The sequence below is a fragment of the Zonotrichia leucophrys genome, chromosome 3, assembly GCF_028769735.1.
Source record: "Zonotrichia leucophrys gambelii isolate GWCS_2022_RI chromosome 3, RI_Zleu_2.0, whole genome shotgun sequence".
Lineage (NCBI taxonomy): Eukaryota > Metazoa > Chordata > Aves > Passeriformes > Passerellidae > Zonotrichia > Zonotrichia leucophrys.
Genome location: NC_088172.1, coordinates 95143678 through 95167825, shown reverse-complemented (window position 1 = coordinate 95167825; position 24148 = coordinate 95143678). Strand labels below are relative to the sequence as shown.

Below are 24148 nucleotides of genomic sequence, written 5' to 3'. Positions count from 1 at the left end.
GTATCTTTTTTCAGCATGCATATTTCTTACATACTTTCTTGGAAGTTCACTTTTGTATCTAAGGGATTATTCAACTGGCACACAAAACACTTAGATAAAAGGGAAAACTGACCACATCCTCCCTCTTCAAAAATGCTTATGAAGAGGCTAAAATGCTATGCAAGACTTTTTATTTTGCTAGTTCTCTTCTGATAGTAGGAAGACTGTTTGTTGTATCCAGCCCTTCTAAAATCCATCTCTCAAATCTCACATGAGTGTTGGACCTCCTGAGACCTTTACCCCAAGCAGCTTTTACTAACAATCCAAATTCCTTAGATGTTAATTCTGTCATGTTGTTGAAGTCAACCTACTGAACCAACAAGAGAACAGAAACAATATAGCTTCCACTGGAGTCCATTACTAAAAGAGAAGCCTAAATTTTAGGCTCTACCCAAGTAAGAGAATGATCTTTTTCTGACCCGCCTTTGTTTGCTTAAAACTCACATTTTAGTATGTATGCTGTGTAAAGTGTGAATTTCTTCTTATGCTCAACTCCTACCACAGTGGAAGCATTTTTGGTGTTATCTTCTGGAATGTGTTTCAGGCTAACAGTGGAGATGGTGAATCATGTTCACTTTGTATATATATGTGTGCTAAATTCATCATGGTGAACGCAATTCTTCAGAGTCTTGTCACCACTAAAACACTTTTAATGTTATGCCCAGCAGATAACAGTGTTGCAGTGTATGACTGATCATTAGAATAATTGTGTGACCTATATAATATTTTGATTTATATTTTGTTTGCTTTTGTACCCACATAGTGATAAGGAATCACTTCTGTGAAGATCTACTTGAAGATTTTTTTGCCAAGTGATTTTTACTTAGAAATAAAGTTAAAATTGCTTGGCATAAGTATGCTCTGTGACTGTATGTACTAAATTTATTTTTCTTCTTATTCAAATTGTAGGTGTTGCATACCTCATTATTTTAAACAAAGTACAACCAAAAAAAGGTTCTTTGCTGATGATTAAATTTCTCTGTTCAGACACTTCATAAAAAGAACTCTATTTTAGGTTCAATTTTTTTTTTTTTTAATTAACTTTTTAGACTAAAATGGAAAATATATTTCTGGTTTCCTGAAGGTCTGTATACGTCTTCTCTTCCTCTCATTGTAATTTGCACACATTTGGAGATAAGTGTCAGAGGCATTGATTTTCCCTTCAGGACCACATCATTTCCTTCTTAATGGTTGCCTGCCTGGCAGCTGATGAGAGCGTTTTCCTTCTACATTTAAAGAAAAAAAACATCCTATCCAAAGCCCACTGGAAGTGGTGAAAGTATTTTTTAAAGTACTGTGTCTTTTGGCCCATACCATAGACTCAGGTTTGCCTCCCAGGTTGCAACCCATCAACGCAACCCTAGCCTAAAGGTTCTGAAATACATACGAGATAGTGACGATATTTTTGTTGTTGTTGTTGCACCAAGAGGATGTTTCTGAGAATACCTATGAACTGCATTTCTCCTGTACCAAGGAGATTGGTAAGGGGCTTTTGGCTGGGATATTTCATATTGTGCTCATGCAGTGTTGTGCGTAAAGGATTTTTAGATCATTAACTTCCTGACTACATTGCAATTGAAATACTGAAGTATATCTATGATTCTATAGCTGTACAAGCAAAATAACTCTGCTTCCCTTACAGCTGTTTGCCAGGAGCTAATGTGACATGTAGATGATTGAGTAAAAACAGCAGCACCAAAATCAAATATGTGAAAATCACCCATTTCATTGTCTTTCCAGGGACGATATCTGTGAACACGTTACGTACTCCATACACCGCACCAGGGGAAAGTGAAATCCTTGACTTGGATGATGACTTGTATCTTGGAGGCTTACCAGAAAATAAAGCAGGCCTGGTCTTCCCAACAGAAGTGTGGACAGCACTCCTCAATTATGGATACGTTGGCTGCATTCGAGATTTATTTATTGATGGTCAAAGCAAAGATATTAGACAGATGGCTGAAATTCAAAGCACAGCTGGAGTAAAACCCTCATGCTCCAGAGAAACTGCAAAGCCTTGCCTTAGCAACCCCTGTAAAAACAATGGTGTGTGCAGGGATGGGTGGAACAGATATGTGTGTGATTGCTCTGGCACGGGGTACCTTGGCAGATCGTGTGAAAGAGGTAGGTTCTGTGAGATGACTGCACTTCTACTTTTATCTATTGAAAAACAAGCACAGCCATAAAATAAATAAAATCCTGTACAGTGATTAAAAATGGTAAATGATCATTAACTGTCCTGAGGCAAAGAAACAATCCTTGATTTCTCTTGATGTGAGGTGGAGCCCTGCTCTAGACCCAAAGCAGTAATTCTGGAGGAAAGATCTTGAGGGAGTCTCTAAGGTGCATGAAGAAGAATTAGGTGGCTATGACAGAGTCAGTACTGCTGAATATCTCCTAGAAAATGCCTCCTTTTATGTCTCATCATACATTGCTGAGCTCTGAAAAGCTTTGTGAAAGCAATTTTAAATATTACTGCATTGCTATGATGCCTTGGAGTGGCTATCTGGAACAGAGGCTAGCCAAAGCTAAGATAATAAAGTGCGTATGTGTTAAAGACCTTAAATAGCTACACCTTGGGCAGGGTAAGAGCCCCCCAGAGGCTACACCCAAGATGGTCACAAGTTTTTCAGACAGATATAAGTTTTGTCCATTTACATCTCAAGGGTTAATCCTCCAATTGCAACTTCAGGTAATGAAGTCATATCCCCCCAGTTTGCAGCCCCTCAATTCACTTTTGTTTATACTTTCCAGGGCCTGAGGCTGGAGGGTGTCCTGGGGTTCCAGGCCCAGAGGAATTGTTTTGTCTGGCCAAAGTGTGAAGAGTAGTTAGTTAGCATGAAGTTTAGAGTTAGGTTATATGAAGTTTAGAGTTATGCAGTAATGAAACACAGGATTTGAAAAATATGAAGGCTAAAATCTTAAGGCATCAGCTAAATTTTCACATTCTATTTCCAAACTGAGGTCTTGTTCTCTGCCTATTTATTTCAATATATTTGCATATAAATAAATTTACTTTTGAATTCCACAAAATCCCCTAAATCCATGGCCAGAACTTCACCCATGAGTTAAAGCAGAAGAGTCAGTAGAAATTAATATTTTTTACTTATCTCTTTTCAAAAATATACAAGTACCCTAGGAAACTGTCTGAAGTTGCCCAAAATCTGAGTATTCCTCTTACCTAGTAAAGGTAACACTGAAATTGACAAACTCCATTTATTTAATTGAAAAGGTGAATGGTGTCAAGGAAGGCAGATGTTGAGGTTAGTTAATAGACAGAAAACCCGGTAATTTGTTTAAAACTGCAGTGTACCAATGAATAATTTCAATTTAAGGAGGTAAACGATAAAAATAAATGTATTTAGTTTTTTAGGTTTTTATTTTTATTCTTATTGGAATAGAAAGTGTTTCAGTGCTAGGAGTTTTATTTTTTCATCTCATAGTTGACACAGTATTTTCTTTGTATTTGTCTTCAAGCTGAAATCTAAACCTTAAGTTTATTGATTGAAAATGTAAGTTCTTTTCAACTAGTTGGATTAATTTTTTTAGTTTGTGAGATGGAACAAAAACGTTTCATTGCAAATTGAGAAGCAAAACCCCCAGTGAATGTTTTAAGCTGTACATCAGTAGAGATGTGCATGTATGTGGTACGGATACCTCTGTACCATATGCACATCCATATTATCATCATCTGCAAATAGATTCTCAGACTCTTCAGTGGGGTTTCTCTGTCTCCTGTTCTGGCTGTGGATGCCTTTGGCTCATGGCCAGCTGCGCTGAGCTCTCCCGGCTGCTGTTCCCGGCGGGATGAGGGAGCTGCTGATGCATCCATCCCTGCATCCCTCGGTTAAACATGGCTGGTGTACCACCCTGTGGCCAAACTCTCCTATTACACACAGGGGCTCCAGCCAAAAACGGGTTTGCGTTTTATTTCCACGGAAAAGCCAGGAAACATGTGCCTCAGAGACATAAACACACGCAGACCTGCAAAGAACAGAAAGCAGGCATCATCGCAGCAATTCCCATTCCCATATTGGACAGGTGGTGTGATGTCTTATAAAGAAACCTTTGCCTTTTATTTCCCATGCCTTATTTTCAAGCATTGTCCGGCTTAAGGCTTTTTTTTCCCAGTGCATTCCCCTGGTGGGAATGGTGGTACTGGAGTGGTGGTGTTGGCTCCTCCACAGCAATATTTGGTTCTTGTCCAACAGAAATGTGTGGCACTTCAGCACCATGAGATCATTTCCTGCTCTTGGGTTTCCCTCTCCAGAGGGAGCTGCACTGAAAGGAGCTGTCTTCTCAGTAATATTCATATCCCAAGTGGTCATGCATTAATAAGATTATAGCTTTTGGGATTCTGAAAGCGGCGTGCTGGCATCCTACCACACAAAGTTATTCTAGCTGCTACCCGTGTGTAGGAACTGATAAACTTCTGTATTTGGTGATATAAGCAGCACATTCACAATCGTTCAAGCTAATTTAAATAAAAGGGGAACACACTTATTTCAGCAAAAATACAGATTTATAAAGAAAATAAACCTTTAGAATAATATACTGGAGATTAAACAACTACAATATTTCATATTAAGTAATTAAGGTTTCTTAAGTTAAAAAAAGCGTAAAGTTACTTTTTATTGCCATTTAATTTTATTTTTCATATTATTTCACCTTAAATAGGAGTGTTAATGTCCATACATGGATATTTAGTGTACAATACAGAACCTGAAATAATTTCAGTTCATTAGTGCACAAAACCACTTGAACACCACTGTGGTCTATTTTAATTTGTGTATAGTTAAAATTATACACATATGTATATTTATATCCACATCTATTTTATCCTGTTGCAAGTTATAGTTGATTTTATTATTGAATTTCAGTAAGGTTAAACATCAGAATAATCTGTAGATTGGCTTTAGTAGATTATGAAAACTCTTGCAGATGCACGGACAGATGTCACAGCAATATAATTTGGTGTCTTCTCTTACTTTGTGGATCACTGAGTGACTGCCTTTTGGCAAAGCCTTTTACAGGTGTATTCTTTTGACTGGATAGCCAGGAACAATAGTAAAATTCTCAATTGGGGATAAGAAAAAGTAAGCATGCAAACAAAGGTTTATGAAGGTGACATTTCTGAAGAGAAAATCTGTTTAAAGTAGAGTGTGCATAGATGTCCATATTGTGCATGCAGAGACCCCTACATACATATATACACATTAAAGAAATGTAGCTTTCATTCCTTGTATTAGACCTGAATGCTTTAAAATTTTAAATTAAGAATAATAGAGGTGGTGTAAGGATAGATGGCATGAAGAATTAGGTGTTCTAAATATTATAGTAATTCCACCACTGTCTTAAATAAACTGTTTGGTCCTGTGTGTTAAAGTTGTGACAAACTTACAGGGTGGCTTAAGACCTCAGTCCTGAAATAATACCAGTGTAGGAATTGGGAGGAATAATTTCATCTTCTATTCACACATTATCCAATAAATAATCACATACATAGAATTGTTTATATCAAATTGATGGAAATGTTCCCTATAAACCTCCAAGGCTGCAGCTTTGTGTCTTGGTGGACTGAAGAAGATGCCATGTAGAAAACACAAAACACCTGGGAAGAGAACAAAAAGTTCCAATCTTACTCAGTAGCAGCCAATATGTTTGAATGCTTACACAATTTCTAGGAGTAAAATCATATAAGGAGCATTTTCAAGACATGACATTGTTGCTCTACTTGCACTGGTAAATAAAACAGGATCAGAGAGCAAACCTGAATATTTGATTATTGATGATCCGGATTGCTCATACATATCCTGGCATGACTCTGGACTGTGTAGTCTCTCATTTCTGGGCAGAGTTTGTGTGGGATTTTAGTGACAGCAGACACAGGGGGTGATTTCATGCTTTAAAAATGGCTCTGTGGGATGCAATACAGTCCTCAAATTATTGCAGACACACTGAAACTGAAAAAGCGGGAAAAAATTAATAGTTATTTCTTTAGGACTTCACAGACGCCACAAGGGGTCCAGAGGAAACAAGGTCCTGTTTTATTTCTTAAACTATTTGCAATAGGCATTTAACTGGTACTCAAAAAGAATCGGCTTTTAAAACGACTCCAAAACTTGTGAGAAAGAACCCTGAAATCCAAATGCCTAGTCCATACTTGCTTCAGTTTAATTTAAATAAGCTGTGAATTGAAGAATGGCATCTATTCAGGAAATTCTACTTCACTCTAAAAATATCCAGTTCAGCATTTCTGAGGGTAGGAGCAGATGCAGGAAAGTTTCCAGAAGAGTTGGTGCCTGTCTCTTGAGCAATTTTGGTAATTCCAGCTCAAGTGGAAATTAAGGTCCTGAATCTCCTCTCATGTCAGAACTGATCTGTGCATCCTTGGCTTCAGACACAGAGATAATTGAGGTGGTGTGTGTGTGTATGTAGAAAAGAAGACTATCTAGCCATGAAGGTTTTAATAAGAAACAAATTAAAGAAAAAAAATTTGAGAAGGAAACTGAACCTTTCATTGAGGATTGCTTTGGAGTTTGGTTCATTTGTGTGTTTTGTTGGCTGGTTTTTATCACAGGAGCAGGAAAAATTTCAATTGTCAGGTTTATAAAACTGTCCAAGGATGAATGTATAAAACATTTTTATATGAATCTCTATTCTGTGTAATGCCATATATTCCTTAATAACTCTACTGCATGCACTTATCTACTGCCACCACAAAAATAAAAAATTGTTAGTGATTATTTTTTAAGGATTTTCACCTGTTTTTTTCTTTTCAGCACTATGATTCCAACAGTGAAGTGGTTGTGAAGCTATTACTCTCTTCCTTATTTCTTTAAATGAATAACACATCCTGAGCTAAACCTTTAGTGTGTTACCTTTTGATCTAATAATTAAGAGAAAGCTGAACAAGAGAAAAAAGACATTCTGCCAACACTTATGTGAGAATATTTAGCGATGTGGATTTCATGTAATGATGAGACAGCTTCTTGAATTAGTTGGTCCAAAGCAAAAAAGAAAAAAAATTAATACCTATTTTTAGCTGAATTATTCCTTCAAGGTTTTTGTAACTGATGCCTCTTGTCATTCAGGTCACCTTCTTACTGACCAGACCTTGTAAATTAGCAATCCATTCCTGCCGGTTTTGTACTTGGTTCTGCTTTGTTTGTTATTTGGGGTTTTTGGGCGTTGGTTTTGTGTTTGTTTTTGATTTTTTTTGTTGTTTTCCATTTGCCTTTGCATTTTTGATTTCTTTTGTTTCTGGCTTTGGTTTTGCTTGGGTTTTTTGGGGTTATTTTTGGCTTTTTTTTTTTTTGGTAGTTTGGAGAGGATTTTGTGGGGTTTTTTGGTTTGTTTTTTTTCTTCCTCTTTTTCCCTTCCCCAATACACTTTCATATTTAGAAAGCCTGTGCCTTGGAAAGGGCATATTGACATATTAAAAGGAGCTAGTTGACATGAGGGGGCTTCCTCATGGCCCAGAGCTTTTAAGTTATTTGATCTTCTGTTCAGCATCTTTGGTCAGTTCTTGGAACATCTGTTCCCAAAATGCTGGCACAGTATGGCTTAGGAGGATTAAGTATCTAATCACAATTGGTCTGCTCACCATGGTGTTACTCACAGGCCATCTCAAATTAAGTCTCCAATTAAGATCTTTCTCTCCTTTATCTGCAATTTTCAAAACAAAACAACTCGAATAATTAAAGGGAAGTTGGCAAAAAGTAGCAATGCTGATTCTGACAGCTCTCTTTTTTACATTATCTTAAGATAATTTGTTAGCAATAGAACTCTAGCATTGATGAATGTCTGGTTTGCTCTGCATATGAAAACCCTGAGTACTATTAATGGGGTTTATTTTTATAGAAAATTCAATATATCTTTTATTTTCTGCTATGTTAGTATGGAACTTTAGGGTTTTTTCCTGGAATTCTTTACCCAAATTATGTTTACCTTGATAAAAATCTTGGGAGATTTTTATGCAGAGACTAGACAGCTAGATGTAGGAAACAATTGAAAGCCCCTCTTCATGACTTCCCTGAAAAAACTAATAAATAAGGAAACCCAGAAAAGCTCAATCCTCAAACTAACAAATAAAAACCCCAAACCATCAAAAAGCAAATCACCTTCCACTGAAAACTCTTTGGCTTGAAATCACTTTTCAAATTGTTGCAAGTTAAGTATTTAATCTACTTCACTGAACAATTTTAGATTTAAAATATGGGGAAAGCACAAGTACCTGCATAGTCAGCATTCATCAAACCTGTAAATGCATTCTTATAACCTGTTACATCTAGGGACTTTTACAGCGGTCTCAGTAACTACTTTTTTTCCCCAACATCAGACTATTTACCCCAAATTTGTATTGGGGGAATTTAAAATTCTTTACAAAGGAGAAGGTTGCCCAGAGAAGCTGTGGATGCCCCATCCTTGGAAGTGTTCAAGGCCAGGTTGGATGGAGCTTGGAGCAACCTGGTCTAGTGGGAAGTGTCCCTGCCCATGGCAGGGGATATGGGTGGAACTGGATAATCTTTAAGATTCCTCCAACCCAAGACATTTTTTGATTATTTTAGTGAAAATATCATCTATCATTTTTGTCTCTCACAGAATTAGCAGAACGTTTTGTCCTTCCATGGATCGTGTAGGCTGGAAGTCTTGAGGAGCTTATCTGCCCTTAGCAGCATGCAAGATGTGCTCTGGGAACAACTTTGACAAACACAGTTGAGATATTTACTTTAACATAGCATCAGTAGTATTAGTCATTGAAAATATTATTGCATGCTGACATCACAATAAACTTTTAGATAAGTGCCTCCATTACAACGAAGCAAATTGAGGCATAGAGAAGCTTCCCATAGGTGTTCTTTGGCCACAATGTTTGACTGTCCTGCCAAAAAGGACTTAACTAATACATTTCAGGAATGTTTCCTTTGCTTTCTAGGAACTGCAGTGCCTCCCTGTGAGCAGAAATGCAGTTTCTTTGCTACCTTTCTCATTACCAGCCTGGAAGCTGGAAAAAGAAAGCTTGTGACTGGTTGCTCTGGGGTCTAACAGACTGTGACTGCTCGGTGCCAGAGCCTCTGGCCAGGAGGGTTTCCTGGAATGTCTCAAAGTGACAGTTCTTCCCTTGTCTTGGGGGTTTTAAGATGTTACCCTCAATATGCCAATTCCAGTCTCAATCCTCTTGCTGAGGCTGTCGTAGCGTTCATAATAAGCATTTTTGAGTTCAAACCATGGTTTTTGTAGTTGTGGAACAACCATCCAAACTGTGCCGGGGACAGACATGCATTTCAGGAGGATTTTTGCTCACTGTGTGACAATTGCAACCCATGGTTGTAGCAATGTTCATAGTTTTATACATTAAGCATTCTAAGGTGTTTTTCTAGGAGAGTGACAGGCATGGGCTTTTTTTATGCTGTTAGGGTTAATTGAATATCTTTTGCTTATTTGACCTATTTTGAGCAGTACAGGTCTGATCTTTCAAGCATTGCCTTCCAGGTGATTTTACTGATCTTGTTGAAGGTGCACATGTGACTGGCAGGGTCATTAAAGTACAATTTTGTTTAACAAGTATCAAGATACGCCTCTTAAAACCAAAACAAATCAAAACAAACCCTAACAAAAACTCCAAACCTGACTTCCCTTGTGTCCCCCAGTAAAAATAATGAAAAGTAATATGTAGATATTTTCTGTCATGCTGACTGAATATACGTTTACCATCTTACTTTTAAGGAGTTTCAGTAGACAGAGCATAATTCTTTAACAACTGGTTTTCTCTTTTGTGTTTCCAGAGGCCACAATTTTAAGCTATGATGGGAGTATGTTTATGAAAATCCAGCTTCCTGTGGTGATGCACACAGAGGCCGAAGATGTTTCTTTAAGGTTCAGGTCCCAGAGAGCTTATGGCATTTTAATGGCCACGACTTCCAGGGAATCTGCAGATACCCTTCGCTTAGAGCTGGATGCAGGACGAGTTAAGCTAACGGTCAACCTAGGTAACAACCTCTTCCCTCCAAGAAATTAACATTTTCTTTACATTTTTTTCTTTTTGCTTGCAAACATTTATGAAACAGCCTGTTTTAACATTAAAAGTAAACTGAGATGATATATAAGCACATATCAATTTGGCATTTGCATATGTACACAAATACACAGCCATTATTACAATTTATTTTTGTTCTCTTTTGTGTTTTTGTATTCTTTATTTAGTCTTAACATTACCCATCACAATATTTTTGTACTGTTGTGTATTCTAAAAAAAGAGGACAAGTTAATCAGTGGTAATTTTTGGTTAAATTGGTTTTTTTGATTGTGGAAGATTGGTCTCCCTTCCCAATTTCTTCAGAATAGTAATTTCACAATTTCAATGTGCAAGAAGAAACAACATATATGTATATATAGGTCGGCTCAGTTTTACCTCCGCCAATTAATCTATGACATGCAAATATATCGAAGACTTTCTGGTTTTAACACTGAAAATGTTGCAGTTAGATATTCCCACTGATTGATTTCTTGTTCTCCTTTTTTTAGGTGTCAAATCTATATTAAATCCATCTCCTCTTTTTTAAACAATTCTGTAGTGCTATTTTTGTAGTATCGAACGATAACACAACCCTTCAATGCCCAAAGACTGCGGCCCTCAGCAAACAGCCTTGTGAACACAGGAGGCACAAGCCCTTTTACAGAAAGAAAAAAAAAACAAAGAAAAATTGGTTTCCTTGTTTAAAATATGATGGACAAAATGTCAGGTTATGATTTTCTGTAGTTTAAAAAAAAAACAGTAAGTAAAGAAATAAAAGTGCATCTACCATGCTTAAGTGGCAGAGGGGAATTAGAAGCTTCTGCCATGCTTAAGAGGCATAAATCCAAGTCAGGACATGAAGCAGAACAGGAGGAAAATGCCCATCCCATACAGCTATTCCCATTCAGGGATAAAAAATATTCATTCCTATTTTTAAGAGGAATTAAGTGAGTCTTTTTGCTTTAGTCACAGATTTAGAAAGCACCGGTGGGGAGTGAAGAGTAAGAAAATAACCACGTGATCCTCCACTTCATCCAAGGGCCACTCGCAGAAATGCTGCCCTGGTTTTTAGGGGTGAGGAGGAGGAGGAGCAAAGGGTGTTGAGGTGACCCTTCCCTGCCTGTCCCCTCCTGCAGGCAGGCCAGGGTGGGAGGCTCTGAGAGCTTTCTGTAAAGGGGGTGTGCAGGTGCTGCTCCTCGGCTGTTTGCAACCACTTTTCTGATGCGGTTGACGACACATGACAAACTCAGCTATATGGAAACAAAATCTAGGTTTGATGGTATACATGTTCCTCAAAGGTGTAAACCAGGAGTAGCAAACCAAGTATTGTGGTGTAGGGTTTGGGGTTTGGTTTTCCTTTTTTTTTTTTTTTTTTTTTTGTTGTGTTTTTTTTTTTTTTTTAAATAATTAAAGAATGTAGGTAGCTCAGGAGAGGATCTTGCACAAAGCAGGTTAATCACTTTATGTACAAAACAAAAAACGCCACCCTCTGCCTACTTCTATAGTTTATGAAAGTCAATGAAAAGTAAATAAATCCATGCCCTAATAATATTATTTCTTCCTCCAACACCCCCTATTATTTTTCCTTTCTCTCTTTTTTTTTTTTTTTTTTAGCCAGGCAAGAAAATAATCTTAAAATAGAAAAGGATTCTCTTCCTTCTCTAATGAGTGTTTATAAATACGTCATTTTTTTTTTCTCTGTAATAATATAACTTTAAAGTAGTCACTGTTCATATCTAAAATCTAGACATTAAGGACATGCAAATCCACAACCCCTTATTTGTGGCCTGGGTGATGAGTTCTGTGTGTTAATCCCTAGTTTGTGAAGATGAGCCTTTGAGGTTATACTATCCACAAGTTGTCCAAGGTGTCTGATTGTGGCCTGGCCTGCTCTATGACCCATTGTGACGGAGCACTTTCTAATTGCACTGAGACAAATTACCTGTTCTTTCACAGATGGGGAGAAAGTTGCAGCCTGCCTCAGTTAAGCATCTTTGACTTTTAATCCTGACTTTTCACTTAGATTTTTGTCACCATGTAGCTTTGTTTGAAATTGGCCATTTTTTACCCTATTTGTCGTTTCTATTGGTAAAGACTTCTCGCAGTATATCTGGGTTATAACACCACATAAAGACTGATGACATGGAGTGGCCATATTTGCATGTGTCTGTCCCCGGAAGGGTGGACTGTGATTTTATTGGATGTCTGCAGCTATTACCTTGAAGGATAAATTTTCATTTTTCATCTATTCTTCCCCATCTAGACTGTATCAGGATTAACTGTAATTCCAGTAAGTGCCTATTCAAACTTTTTAAAATGTTATTCCACCATTGTAAAATATGCAAACTAGAATGACAAAGATTGTGGACAGCTTGCAAGCATTTGATAATTTATTAATGAAATGTGTTGATTAATTATCATTGTGTAAAAAGTCATCATATACTTAGCACTTGTTTTTTGTCCTTCCCATAGGACATTATCTAACTACAATATTAAAAAGGAAGCATTCGACGTGTTGTAAACAAGCCTAGAGGAAATGATGCCTGTAACACTGTGTTATTCTAGACAGGCTATTTTATATTTACAGTATACATAGAATTTTTTAACCAGCATTTCTGATAAGCTGTTATACTTTTTCCCCCATGCCTTCCTTCTAATTTTCCTGACATTTTGCCTTCAACTTGTTGTTGGATTGTTGGAACATAACAGTTTTTTTACTACAAAAATTTCTATTTTACAATCCCCCTAGACAATTACCTGTATTTACCAGCTGGTTATAGCACAATTTGGTTTTGCTTAATCTTTGATTTATGGAAATGTGATACATTGCAATAAGGGCATTATTAAGTCTGAGAATGACCATATTTCTATGATGATTTTTTACACTCTAATTATGTTAAAAAATCCTTGAATTGAACAATTTTTCTCTGTGATATGCATGTTTATGAAACAGAGGGAAACATTTGCCAGATGAATGGACTAAATTTTAACTTCTCTGATATTATTTGGATTAAGAGGCTATATTCTGAAAGGAGAAAAAGGACTGTGATTTTATTTTGAGTCTATGGAATTCCTGAATGGTGTCAACAAAATTATTGATAGTAAGTATGGTAGATTTGAGTTTTGGGTTGTTTTTCTGTTTCCCTTCCTAACAGGTTTTGCAGGCCAGAGGACTAGCTATATGAAAATAGAAAAAAAAAAAAAAAGCTAAACAACAAACTGCACAGGTTTAATTTGTAGTTGGTAAGAGTTAAAATATATTAACGCAACATTCCTTAATAGTTTTATAACCCATAAAGAAAAACAAGGATCTGAACTTATTCTTAATGTGTCATTTTCTAATAGATTTTTTAATAATAATTTTTACAAGACAAAAATACAGCATTTGTATTAAAAAGCAGAAAAATTTCCTGAGGCAAGTGTTTAATTTAACCTGTTCTTAAATTCAGAGAGACTTCAATACAATAAAGAAAATGCTTGTAATCACCAAGGCATAAAGATATTGTCCTCAGATTAAAAAGAAAATAATAAGAAAGTAAAAATTCTCTCTTGCTAAAATGTATAAAATAATGAAAACTCTCAGAAGCATTTTCTCTGCCACAGGACACTATTTTTTTCTACTAATGAAATCTCAATTAGAAAAAAACAAGTGTAAAATAAGCAGATTTTTGGGCAGAACTGTAATGAGAGTGTCTGCCTTTGGTAAATACCTTTTTTTTTTTTCCGAGGAAAAGCAATATTGGTTTTTTTTCTTAACTTTCTTAATAAAATCAGAAAATCCATCTGAAAATAGTGTTACTAACATAAGGAAACCACCAAGAAATGAAGCCACAATATAACAGGTGTTTTCATTTTTTAATCTCTTTTGGATTAAATGATGTCTCAAAGGTAAATTAAATGGTTTCTAGGTTTCATTTTTAAGCAAGGTTTGGATCAAAAGAGAATCTGCAAACACAAATAAGCCTCCAATTAGAGGATTGCAAAGAGAAGCAATGTATCTGCTGGATTGGATTAATACTTATAAATTCTAGGTCTCATTCAGAAGCAACATAACCTCTCTACAATATCCTTGGTATAAAATACTCATAAGTTATTTTTCTTTACAGTTTGTTTATAGTGGTTTTATTGCTAGAAATGAACTTGGGTGATTAGTTCCATCTCCCTGCGGTGCTTGTGTGTGCTCAGCAGGGTTTTGTGAGCTTTCAGTATGGTAAGTACCACAATGCTTTCTTGTCTGCACTGGAGTTTTTCAGCAACCAGATGTTCAATGAGCAATTTCTATATCCTGATTTTTAGATTATGGAGAATTATTGCTCCAAGCAGTCCTTAAAAATGCTTATTAGAAAATATAATGGGGTTTAGTGGGACACAATTTGTTTCAAATCAACAGCATCCAGAACTGGAGTATCGAGTTGCTAAACGCTGTGATAGTTGAGTGCCTCTCTTCTTTCTGCTGAGAACTGGATATGTATCAATCCTCATTTTAGGTTGATAGTAAATCTGGTTTTCATGTTTGAAAAACTCTTTTTTTCCATTTCCTATTTCTGTTACTTAGAAATTAGCCTTACTAACATAACCTCAGTGTTGGGACTGAGAGTTGTGTTATAAGTAGCCTGGTAACAGAGGTAAGGTCAGGATGAAGGTATCTGGTTTGAATTTGGAGAGACAATTGAAAAAGAAAAATCCAAAAACTTAAGCTGAACATGAACAAGCTTGAGAGAAGAAAAAGGAAAATGTGAATGTAAGCACTTTCTCCTGCTGTGGGCTATAAACCCAGGAATTAAAATACTGCACCTCTTCCTCCTCTCATTTTCTTCTGAAACCTGTCTTCTGCTCACTGCAGATCAAATGAATAAGTGTTGGCTTACAGAGCTAAGATTATGGCAGCAACTTTTTCTACACTTGGTCATCCCTTCACCTTTAGCTGATGTCCTGTCTTGCAGAACAGATGGCATTTTGGAGTCTTCCTTGTTTGGACGACAGAATTTTTAAAAAAAAATTAAAATGTTCAGCAGATATCAGATCACTACTGAACTTGTGTTTCATTAACAATGCATGGCATGATAAATATTTTGTGCTGGTTTAGAAGATTGGTATGCCCATAAAATCATACATCACTGGAAATTCTGCCTCATGTCAGTCAGAAAACGCCACTGCTGAAATGCTGGGTTTGTACATCCTTAAACAGCTTCATTGTGTTCTTCAGAGCTACAAGTTTGTGAAATTAAATTGTCTGTTAGGCAGTGAATTAAATGGTCCTTTTAAATTGCAGGTACATGTAGGTCAGTGACCTCATTTGAAAATAAGACTGCAGTGAACTCTGTTGTTTTAAATAATATGAATGTAACAGTATTTTTTGGCATTAATTATCCTGTAAAAAAAATAAGTTAATAGCAGTAGGGGTCTTCTACATTATACAGAGAATTGATAAACTGATCCTTAAAAATTGCCTTAGAATAAATTATATAAAAATATATATAAAATCCCCAAAAGATTTCTCACTTTGAATGAAGGAAGGAATTGTTACCCTTTAATTGCAAACAATCAAGCATAAATTATAAATAGCTGTGAATTCTATTGAACTGAATGAGATTTTCCCTAGTATTTCTTAGAGACAGAACTTCATCCCAATAAAATTTTCATTGCAGTTCAGTAACAGTTTCTGAATGACTTGTGAACAAAAAAGAGATGTGATTTTCATATTTTCATAGTTTTTCAAAATTTTCATGTTTTTCACTGTCTTAGTTTTAAAGGATCTTGACTTAAATTAAATTCCTGGGTTTTTTGGTTTTATTTTTTTTTTCCAGATTTAATGATTCCAAAATATTAGTATCTGGAAAAATCCAGGTAGCTATAAAGGCTGCTGTTTTTAATATTCAATATGTTTTTGTCACAGACATCTGCAGTCTTACACATTATTTCTTCTTTTGGGCTGTGAGTCTTTATTATTATTTTTTTATTACTATCATTTCTGGAAATAAATTTTGTAAATTTTTGTATGAGTTAGCCAAGTAGGATTGATGGGTTTTTTTACTTAATTGATACATTATACCGCTAAAAATGCTAATTGGTAAATAGCTGGCTCTCATTTCCCAGTCTGATACTTTTGTTCAATATGAAAAAATACAGGACACATTTTTGAATGGTGCTGTGAATGGTTGCTCACCTTGTGGCACACAGTGCAGGGGAGATTTAGGTCTGTTTTTTAGTACACAGGTTTGCTTCTGTAGGCAATAACTCACAGAGCAGTGGCACTGAATTCAGTTATGCTCAAATGCAGGACTGTCAGGAGAAATGATTATGAATTGCAGGATGTCAGGGAGCAGAGAGTCCCATGGTAGCAAATGTGTACACAACTCCCCAGGGAACGTGTGAACCAGGTTTGCAGCTTGTTATCTACCTCTATAAATTAGGAAGGCTTTCCTGGGCTTGGAAAGTTTTCAGTTTGTTCTTCCAGCAAAGTGCTCCTTCAGTGGTTGTATTTACATGCACTCCTTGTTCTTGTGTCTATCTAGTTATTCATCCATTCTCTATATAATTTATTGTTCCTCTCATTTTATTTTCTCATGGCATTTCTATTCTCTGCTCTTCTCTGTAGCCCTTAATCTTTTTTTCCTTGCTTTGTATGCTCATCCTTTTAAAATTTCCTAATCTGCAGATGTGCACATTACAGATGATTAAGTTATTTTATTTGGAAACATCTGTTACTGAAGCATTTCTTTCTTGTCAAAGTATCCTACAAATCCAGGGTATGACAAGGAGCTTAGTCAGTTTATTGGTAAATAAGGGGAGAATTGTATCTATTAAAGAACCAGCAATGGTGTTCAATTGCATTGTATTCTCAATGTGCACATGAATTTTAAGCAGCAGAAAATCTTACATCAAGGCTATACATCTTTTTGAACTGCTGCCTGTAAAACTGCATTTTATTACAAAATCTTCCAATGAAAAAAAATCTTCCAGTGAATAAAATGAAAAAAATCTTGTTTATTGCACATCTTCAGCTGCTCTTAGGGACATTCCTAAATTTTCTGTGATAAGCAAATCATTAATACATTTCCATGCATTAACTTCCTACTATGGTAAAAAAGAATTATTGGAATATATTACTTGCTGGGGTTTTTTTGCTGTTTTTGGCAGTAGAAAATCATTAAAATTATTCAATTTTGTAGCTCCACCCAAAATGTAAGATTTTGTACTTTGCCTGTTTTCTAGCAGAGTGCTTATGAATTGCATGAGTTTTGATCTTTCCCTCATTAAGTGTGGCTGACAGCCTGGCAAAAACATGTAAAAGAGTTTTACCATAGAGGACATGCAGCAAATCAGCAGAGTACTTTCTTTGCAAGTTAAGTCAGGAACTTCCCTCTGTTTGCAGCACAAAGTTTGGAATAATTATAAATAATTCCTTTAAAAATTTGCCTATACTTTGCAGATTTAGAACAGGAAGTCATTGGATTCCTACTCATTCAGCAATAACAGTTTAAAGGCCGCTTTTTATATAATTTCCTGAAAAACAGGATCTGCTGCTAGGCAACAAAACTGAAAACATACCTGGTCCTATTCAGTCAAATTCTGATTACAATCTCCTAGTTGCTAATAGATAGCATGGTAAAAATGGGGAAACTTCTGCTTTACTCAGAGACTCTCACTGCAGCCCTCAGTCCAGAAGCTGCACTGAGAGCATCCTGTCTTGTTCCAGTCTCTGTGTTTGCAACAAAGGTTGAAAGGACCTCAGTTTGGGAAGAAATCTCAGGGTTGAAAGCAAAAGAGCTTGCCTGTATGGGCTGAAGTCATTAAAGGATAGCACATAATTTATTCTGTACAGCCACAGCAGCCAGTTATGAGAGATGCCTCTAATTTCCCTTTCTCTGTTAAATATAGAGTGGAAAGAAGTGGTGCTGCACAGGTTATACCCTGTGAGCCCAACACATTAATTGGCTCACTGGGGCAGTGACTGCCAAGCCATTCACCTCTTCCTGCACTCTGCTTGCACACCTGCTCTGGACAAAAGTAGTGGCTGCTTCTTGAATGGTAGGAGAGTAAAGTGAACCAGCAGGGCCACTTCTGGTCATTTTTCAAAAGATTGCACACCATTTTTTGGTTTTTGTGTTGCAGAATTTCATCTATCTCTAAAAGAACCCCCTCCCATTTGCTTTAAAAAATGTGTTCTTCCAACTCTCTGCTGTTCCTGCTTTTACATAGTTCATTGCTTTTCTGCCAGCACAAAAGGTTCAAGTGTCTATGTGATGAATTTGACTAAAGTGATCCATTAACAAAATCTCTAATTTTGACTTGCTGCAGTTTTCTGACACCTGTTGTAAAATAAAACAGGAAGAGGGGGAGGCAGGATGTTGCAGGGACAGTAGAAAAGCAACCTCCAGTAGAAAGAGTGCATTGCTTTTTTCAGCAACACAGATTTATGCTATCCCAAAATGAATTCATCTGGCCTACATCTAAGCAACAACATCCTGGAAAAGTACATGTTATATACGTAAAGGCAGAAACATCACTTCTTGAGATCTGGAATGCTCAATCTATAACAATTAAAGAAGTGATATTTCAGATAGCTGAAGGGAAATGCTGGGAAAGGTTTCTGGGTAAACTTGTGCACCCTCAGTTATGTACATCGCAATTATTGTCTTCTGAATTAGGTTTGTAGAACAAGCTGGATGTTGAACCTAGGAAATTTTAGGGAGTTTCATCATGAGGAAAAGCCATTGAGCCTCACAAAAAGAATATGTATTAGGAGATGCTGGCTAAGGGGATGCAGTGCTTTTGGGCCATTCACATAAGGTAATAAATTTTATTCTGTGGCTTTTTGGGAAATTTAACATGGGTATAGTTTGGCTTGAGGGAGTGCTCTGAGAAGAAAACAATGCAGGCACATTGGGCTTCTAAGAATGAGTTCTCTCACTTAATGAATGACTGAGAAAATCAGACTTAGCATATACTGATTTCTTGTCTCAAGCCTATGTTTTAGTTAGCAAAGTAATTTTGCAGGGAAATGCTCAAGTTATCTAAAAAGCTTCCATTTTTATCCCTTCCTTTCCAGTTTTAGTTGTTAAGAAATCTTGAACTAATAAAGAGAATAAGAACACTTGAATCAACTAGCTTATTATGAAGAAATCTAAAAGAGTCTTGCACATCTAATTTTTCAAAGCCAGTGGTAAGGCCCCTGCCTAAATCTGCTTGGCTGGTGCATGGGAGACAATCACATTAAGAGCAGAAAAGCTCAAACCTTCATTAAAGTGAAAATAAAGGCTTTATATATAGTGGCTGACCATTTAAGGGTCTATGATGATATTTGGTTACTCCCCGGCAAAGCTTTCAGGGTTGGCTGCTGGGGACTGAGGGCTTTGCTCTAACGATGCTTTCAGCCTACATGAAGGACAGCAATAAAATTTATTTATGTGCTGCATTTTACTTGCTCCTTATAAAATTTCATCTATGTTTGTTCTTCCTTAGCTAACAGAAGAGCAAATTTCCATTAGTCTCCTGGCAGGCTGTCAGTAAAATATTATTTCAAGTTCTCTTACTAGAAAACAGATGTTTTTTTGTGTGCATGCTTCTTTCCTGTCTTTTCACCTCTTCATCCAAATAGCTTTTGTCTTTTTAAATCACACATTCTACTCATGGTACTTTAAAGATAAACCTGGTTCTACAGGGTCCTCACTAATCAAACATTTACATTACAACAATAACATAACTGTGTCTTTCTCAAGGCACAGTGGTGTGCTCTGCAATGGCAACAGTAAAAGCTTAAACAGAAAGCTATTTGTGTAAATTTGAAAATTAGTTCCCCTAACTGGTGGTGAAAAATCATTAGTTTAGCATTCAGGTAAAGATTTTTTTAGCACTCCTACTTGATTTTTTTTTTCAGAAACTCCTTTAAGATTGCTGAGAATAGACTTTCCATTGGTGATATTTCAGTGTATACTTTAATTTTTGCCATGCCAGATGTAGATAGCCGTCAGTTTGGGGGATATGTGGGGCTATCTGAGACAGGGCCATGGTGTGGTTCTGTATCAGTGGGCTCTGAGCTCTGCAATGCTGCCAAAGTTCCACAAGCAAAGCCCAGGGGAACAGCCTGAATTGGGCTGGAGTTGTTCCCTCTGATCTCTGAACGGGGAGCAGGAGATCCTCTAAAACACTCAACATGACCAGGGGACTCTTGGAGGGTAGGAAAGCAGAGATGGCTGCGAGCATGGAGCCTCTCATGTTACCAACAGGGACAAAGCAGCCTCCAGGATGTGCTGGATCTGTAAGAATAGGCTGTCTTGAATTAATAAATCCTGATTTATATGCAAGGGAGCTATGTGTGTCTAGCTCATACTGGTCCTGGCAAATCTTTCATAAAAGGACTTTTCAGAAGAAGTAGACTAGGCCTTTTAAATATTTTAATGGGAAGAAGCACTTGAAAGTAAGTTTTTCATGTATAGCAGGTTCTAAATTTCTCTTATTTTACTTTTATGTTTTCTTCCTTTAGCTTTTGAGAAGCAAGATGACTTAATCACATTTCAGGACTGGTGATTTAAATTATCCTCACAATTTTTTTTTCCCATGACAGAAAGTGGGTGTTACAGACAAATCTTGCAGGGATAATAAGGAATCCTGTTCTAATCAGTAATAGCAAAGGAATTGAATAATATTTTCTTCTGGAGAAGAATATATAAAAGCTAATGTAATGTCACTCATATTAGTGAACTGTGCTGGCATGGCAGTCATTGCACAGTGGAGCTCTGCTCCCTCCTGTTCTCACAGGAATCTCTGCTATCATATTCATGAGTGATGGAAGATGAGCACTGAGATGATATTATTTGCAAATGCAAGGGGATTATTTAAGAAAATCAAATGAAATGCCACGCTTGAGGATTTTCTGAGGGGCTCCAAAATGCTGAATGACTGGTTAAGTGGTAGGTGGAATTAAACAGCAATACACACAAGGTAATTCATGCCAGAAAAAAGTCACCTTAATTATGCCAGCTCAGAAATGGAATGTGGTGGCACTGAGCTGAGGAAATTGTGCAGCCATTGTAAATAGCTCTCATAAAACAGTTCAGTGCTCAAAGTGACCAGAAATCCCAGTGGATGGGAGTAGCTGTGGGGAGAGGAGTTAGGACCAGAAGAGAAAGCAGCATTGTGCTGTTATGCAGTCATGGTTTATCCCCTTCCTGAGCACTCCATGTGTGTTCTGTTCCCATTCCTCATTATTAACTTAAATGGGGAAAACACAGGTCACTGCAGCAGGGAGGATTACAAGTATGGATTAGCTTTCCTACATGGGGCAGCTAGGCATGCTAGGGGAAAAAAAAATACCAGAGAGAATATGAATGTATTTTTATAAATATATGATTATACAGCCATAAGAAGCAGCAGGAGGTTAATAAATTGATTTTTTTAAAATGAAATGGAAATACATCAAGGGCTTTCTGAGATAAGGCTGTTTCTGCAGCTCCAGAAGTCCCAACCATGGCCATTACTGGAAGCTGTGGCTATATTAGAGTAGTAATTACTGCAGAGCAGTTCTGCTTTTCTGTGCTGCTCTTGAAAGCACAGTGCTGAACTAGCTGGTCTTATGTGCCTTTTCCCAGCTTAATTTGCAATTTCTTTCCCTAATTATTTCATCACTAGTTTATTCCCTGTATTGAGAGCAACAGGAAATTGTTAGTGAAAGTAATCACAGACTCAGAGAAACATTGGGCTGAAAAAAATTACAAATCTGTCATCAACTGGGTTGTATACAGTCATTCTAAACTTTGTAATCAGATTCCATGAAAATTGGAGTGTTAAGGCACAGATGGCAGCAGGTGACACAAGCCAATACTTCAACAATTTCTCAAAAAATCGTCTTGATTAACTGACAAATCAAGTCAAATTAGGGTAAGCCATTAATTAAGATGGGTCTTTTATATTCACTAGGCATTGTGATTTTTTTTTTTTTTTTTAATTTAGTAATAAGAGCTTTCTGGCCAGAAATTTTGATCTGTAGCACCTTAAAAAAGAAATTCATTGTTGGCGTTCAGTATTAAGAGAAAATAACAGTAACTCAGCATTGGTGAGTTGATGATATTTCTAAATTTATACACAGATTAAAATACTATCAGACTTCATGTAAAAAGACCTTTATTTCATTTTTCTGCTTTTGTTTCTTAGGACTCTCTGTTTCTAAGACATAATGCTCTTGAGAGGAATATTTATTAATATGTTTGCAGAAAACATTTAGAAGTGCTTATAAATTAAAATTCTATGGAGAACCACTCCAGTCTTTCTATTGTAATACTACAGTCTAAAGGCTTATTTTCATGGAATGGAAAATTAGTTGGTTATTTTAGTCAAAAAAAATCTGTGTTAAAAGATATTAAAATCATCAATAGCTTAGTTCAGAAAGCATTTAAATCTAGTAAGTAAGTGATTAGGTCTTTTTTCCAAAAACAAAGCCATAGTAATTCAGTGGTGCTGTGTTATCTCAAGAACTTTTCAAGGAAAACCAGCCAAATTGCCATCTCTCTGCAGGTGGATACTGCTTTTCTGATCAGCACAACACATGCTCACAGCTGTCATTCTGTCCTAATATACACTTGTAAGGAACTCATCATAGAATAAGTGTTTGTGATTATTTTTTAATAGGATGGACATGCATTTGGCAGGAAAAGGGGAAAGGGGAAACAGAGTCCAAGAGAGTGAAATTGGAATGGGATGTCTGGTTCTCCCTAGCACAGCCAGTGAGCATTGCAGCAGGTCTGGCATATGTTGAGGGGAATTGCCAAGTTTCTGTCTGTCCCTCTCATATTAATAGATACTACTTCTAAATGATAAAAAAAAGTGCAACTAATTTCAGTGAGAGTCAGATCTGATCCTATTTCTCAGCTTTGTCTGATGAGGAGAGCCAAGCTGCTTAGGAAATGTTTGGCTCCCTCTTCTTCAATCAAAGAAAAAAAATGAAAAGGGTGCCAAACTAAAATTTTGCATAAATCAAAATTATTTTGATGCATTTCTATATTTGTTCTGCTGGAAGTTTGGAATAAATCCCTGGTAAGGAATTATCTTACTCTTTCAGCGCTAAGACCAGGGAAATCAGGTTATAGACAGTAGAGACCAGCACATGGGCACGGAGCTTTTGTCCTTTTCATATGTAGCACAGAAATTCAGTTGTACACCAATTTGCATAAATGCAAGTTCACAGAATGAGGTTTCTGAGTCATCTGTGGTGTTTTGATGGCCCCTCCTTTACTGTATCTGCAAAAAACCTTTCTGTAAGTATGTATTAGTTTTACTGATGGCTCCCTGGCTCTTTCAGAAAGGTGCCTCATTTATCCTTGCTTCACTCCTCTGCAGCAAGGCAGCATTTCATAAGTTCAGTCTTGATGAAGGAGCCTAGCAAGCTGCAACATTATTCTTCATTAATGTTATAAGAACAGTAATTAATTTCTCAATGTGCTTTTTTTGAAGAGCTGATAACATTAAAAACATCTACCCAGTGCATGTCACTGATGAGCAGTTACTTATATTAAAAGCACTTACTCTGTATCTAGCACATTTTGCATTTCTGTCTATTAAAATGCATGAAACATCTATCATAACATTTTAAGCACTCAGTAGCTTATTACTGGAACCACATAACTGCTTCCTTATTATCTCTTCTTGACAATAACTTTAATGAATTATGTTCAGGTAGCTGTTGAAATTTCCATCCAAGCACATTACTTTTTTGGATGACATGTCAAGAGGTTAACTTATGCTCCCTTCCAGCTGATTTCTAGGCCTCAATCCATCAGACAAGTCACTTCAAAGGAGATGTTGCTCTGTTGAGCTGAGACATCAAGATAAAGTTGGCTTTGTGAGATGCAGTCCCCTTTGGGAAGTCTGCAAGGAATTCTTCAGCAGTTACTTGTCTAGGCAGTCTTGAAGCAACAAGACACAAGATGAAGACCAAGGCATGGAATGAGAAAAATCAATTAAAGGAAAAAGGGAGCTGTGGTTCATGTAGCTTATACTAATTCTTTGGTATTATTTCTCATTCATTTTATATTCTGTGAGATTTTCCTCCTGGGAGTGAAGTGCATGTATGTAGAAATAAAATATCATTAGTTA

The 24148-nt window shown here is 36.6% G+C and overlaps 1 protein-coding gene across 29 annotated transcripts in view; it reads left to right on the top strand.

The window, feature by feature from the left end:
* Positions 1-24148, top strand: part of NRXN1 (neurexin 1) — a 681984-nt gene that overhangs the window by 279627 nt on the left and 378209 nt on the right. For 21 of the 29 annotated variants that reach the window (XM_064709383.1, XM_064709376.1, XM_064709372.1 and 18 more), the window contains 3 exons: positions 1780-2163; positions 9828-10031; positions 12321-12347. In XM_064709383.1, the coding sequence (XP_064565453.1) occupies positions 1780-2163; positions 9828-10031; positions 12321-12347 (615 nt within the window). The remainder of the gene's footprint in view (positions 1-1779; positions 2164-9827; positions 10032-12320; positions 12348-24148) is intronic. The other 8 variants (XM_064709393.1, XM_064709392.1, XM_064709389.1 and 5 more) reach the window with 1 other exon arrangement.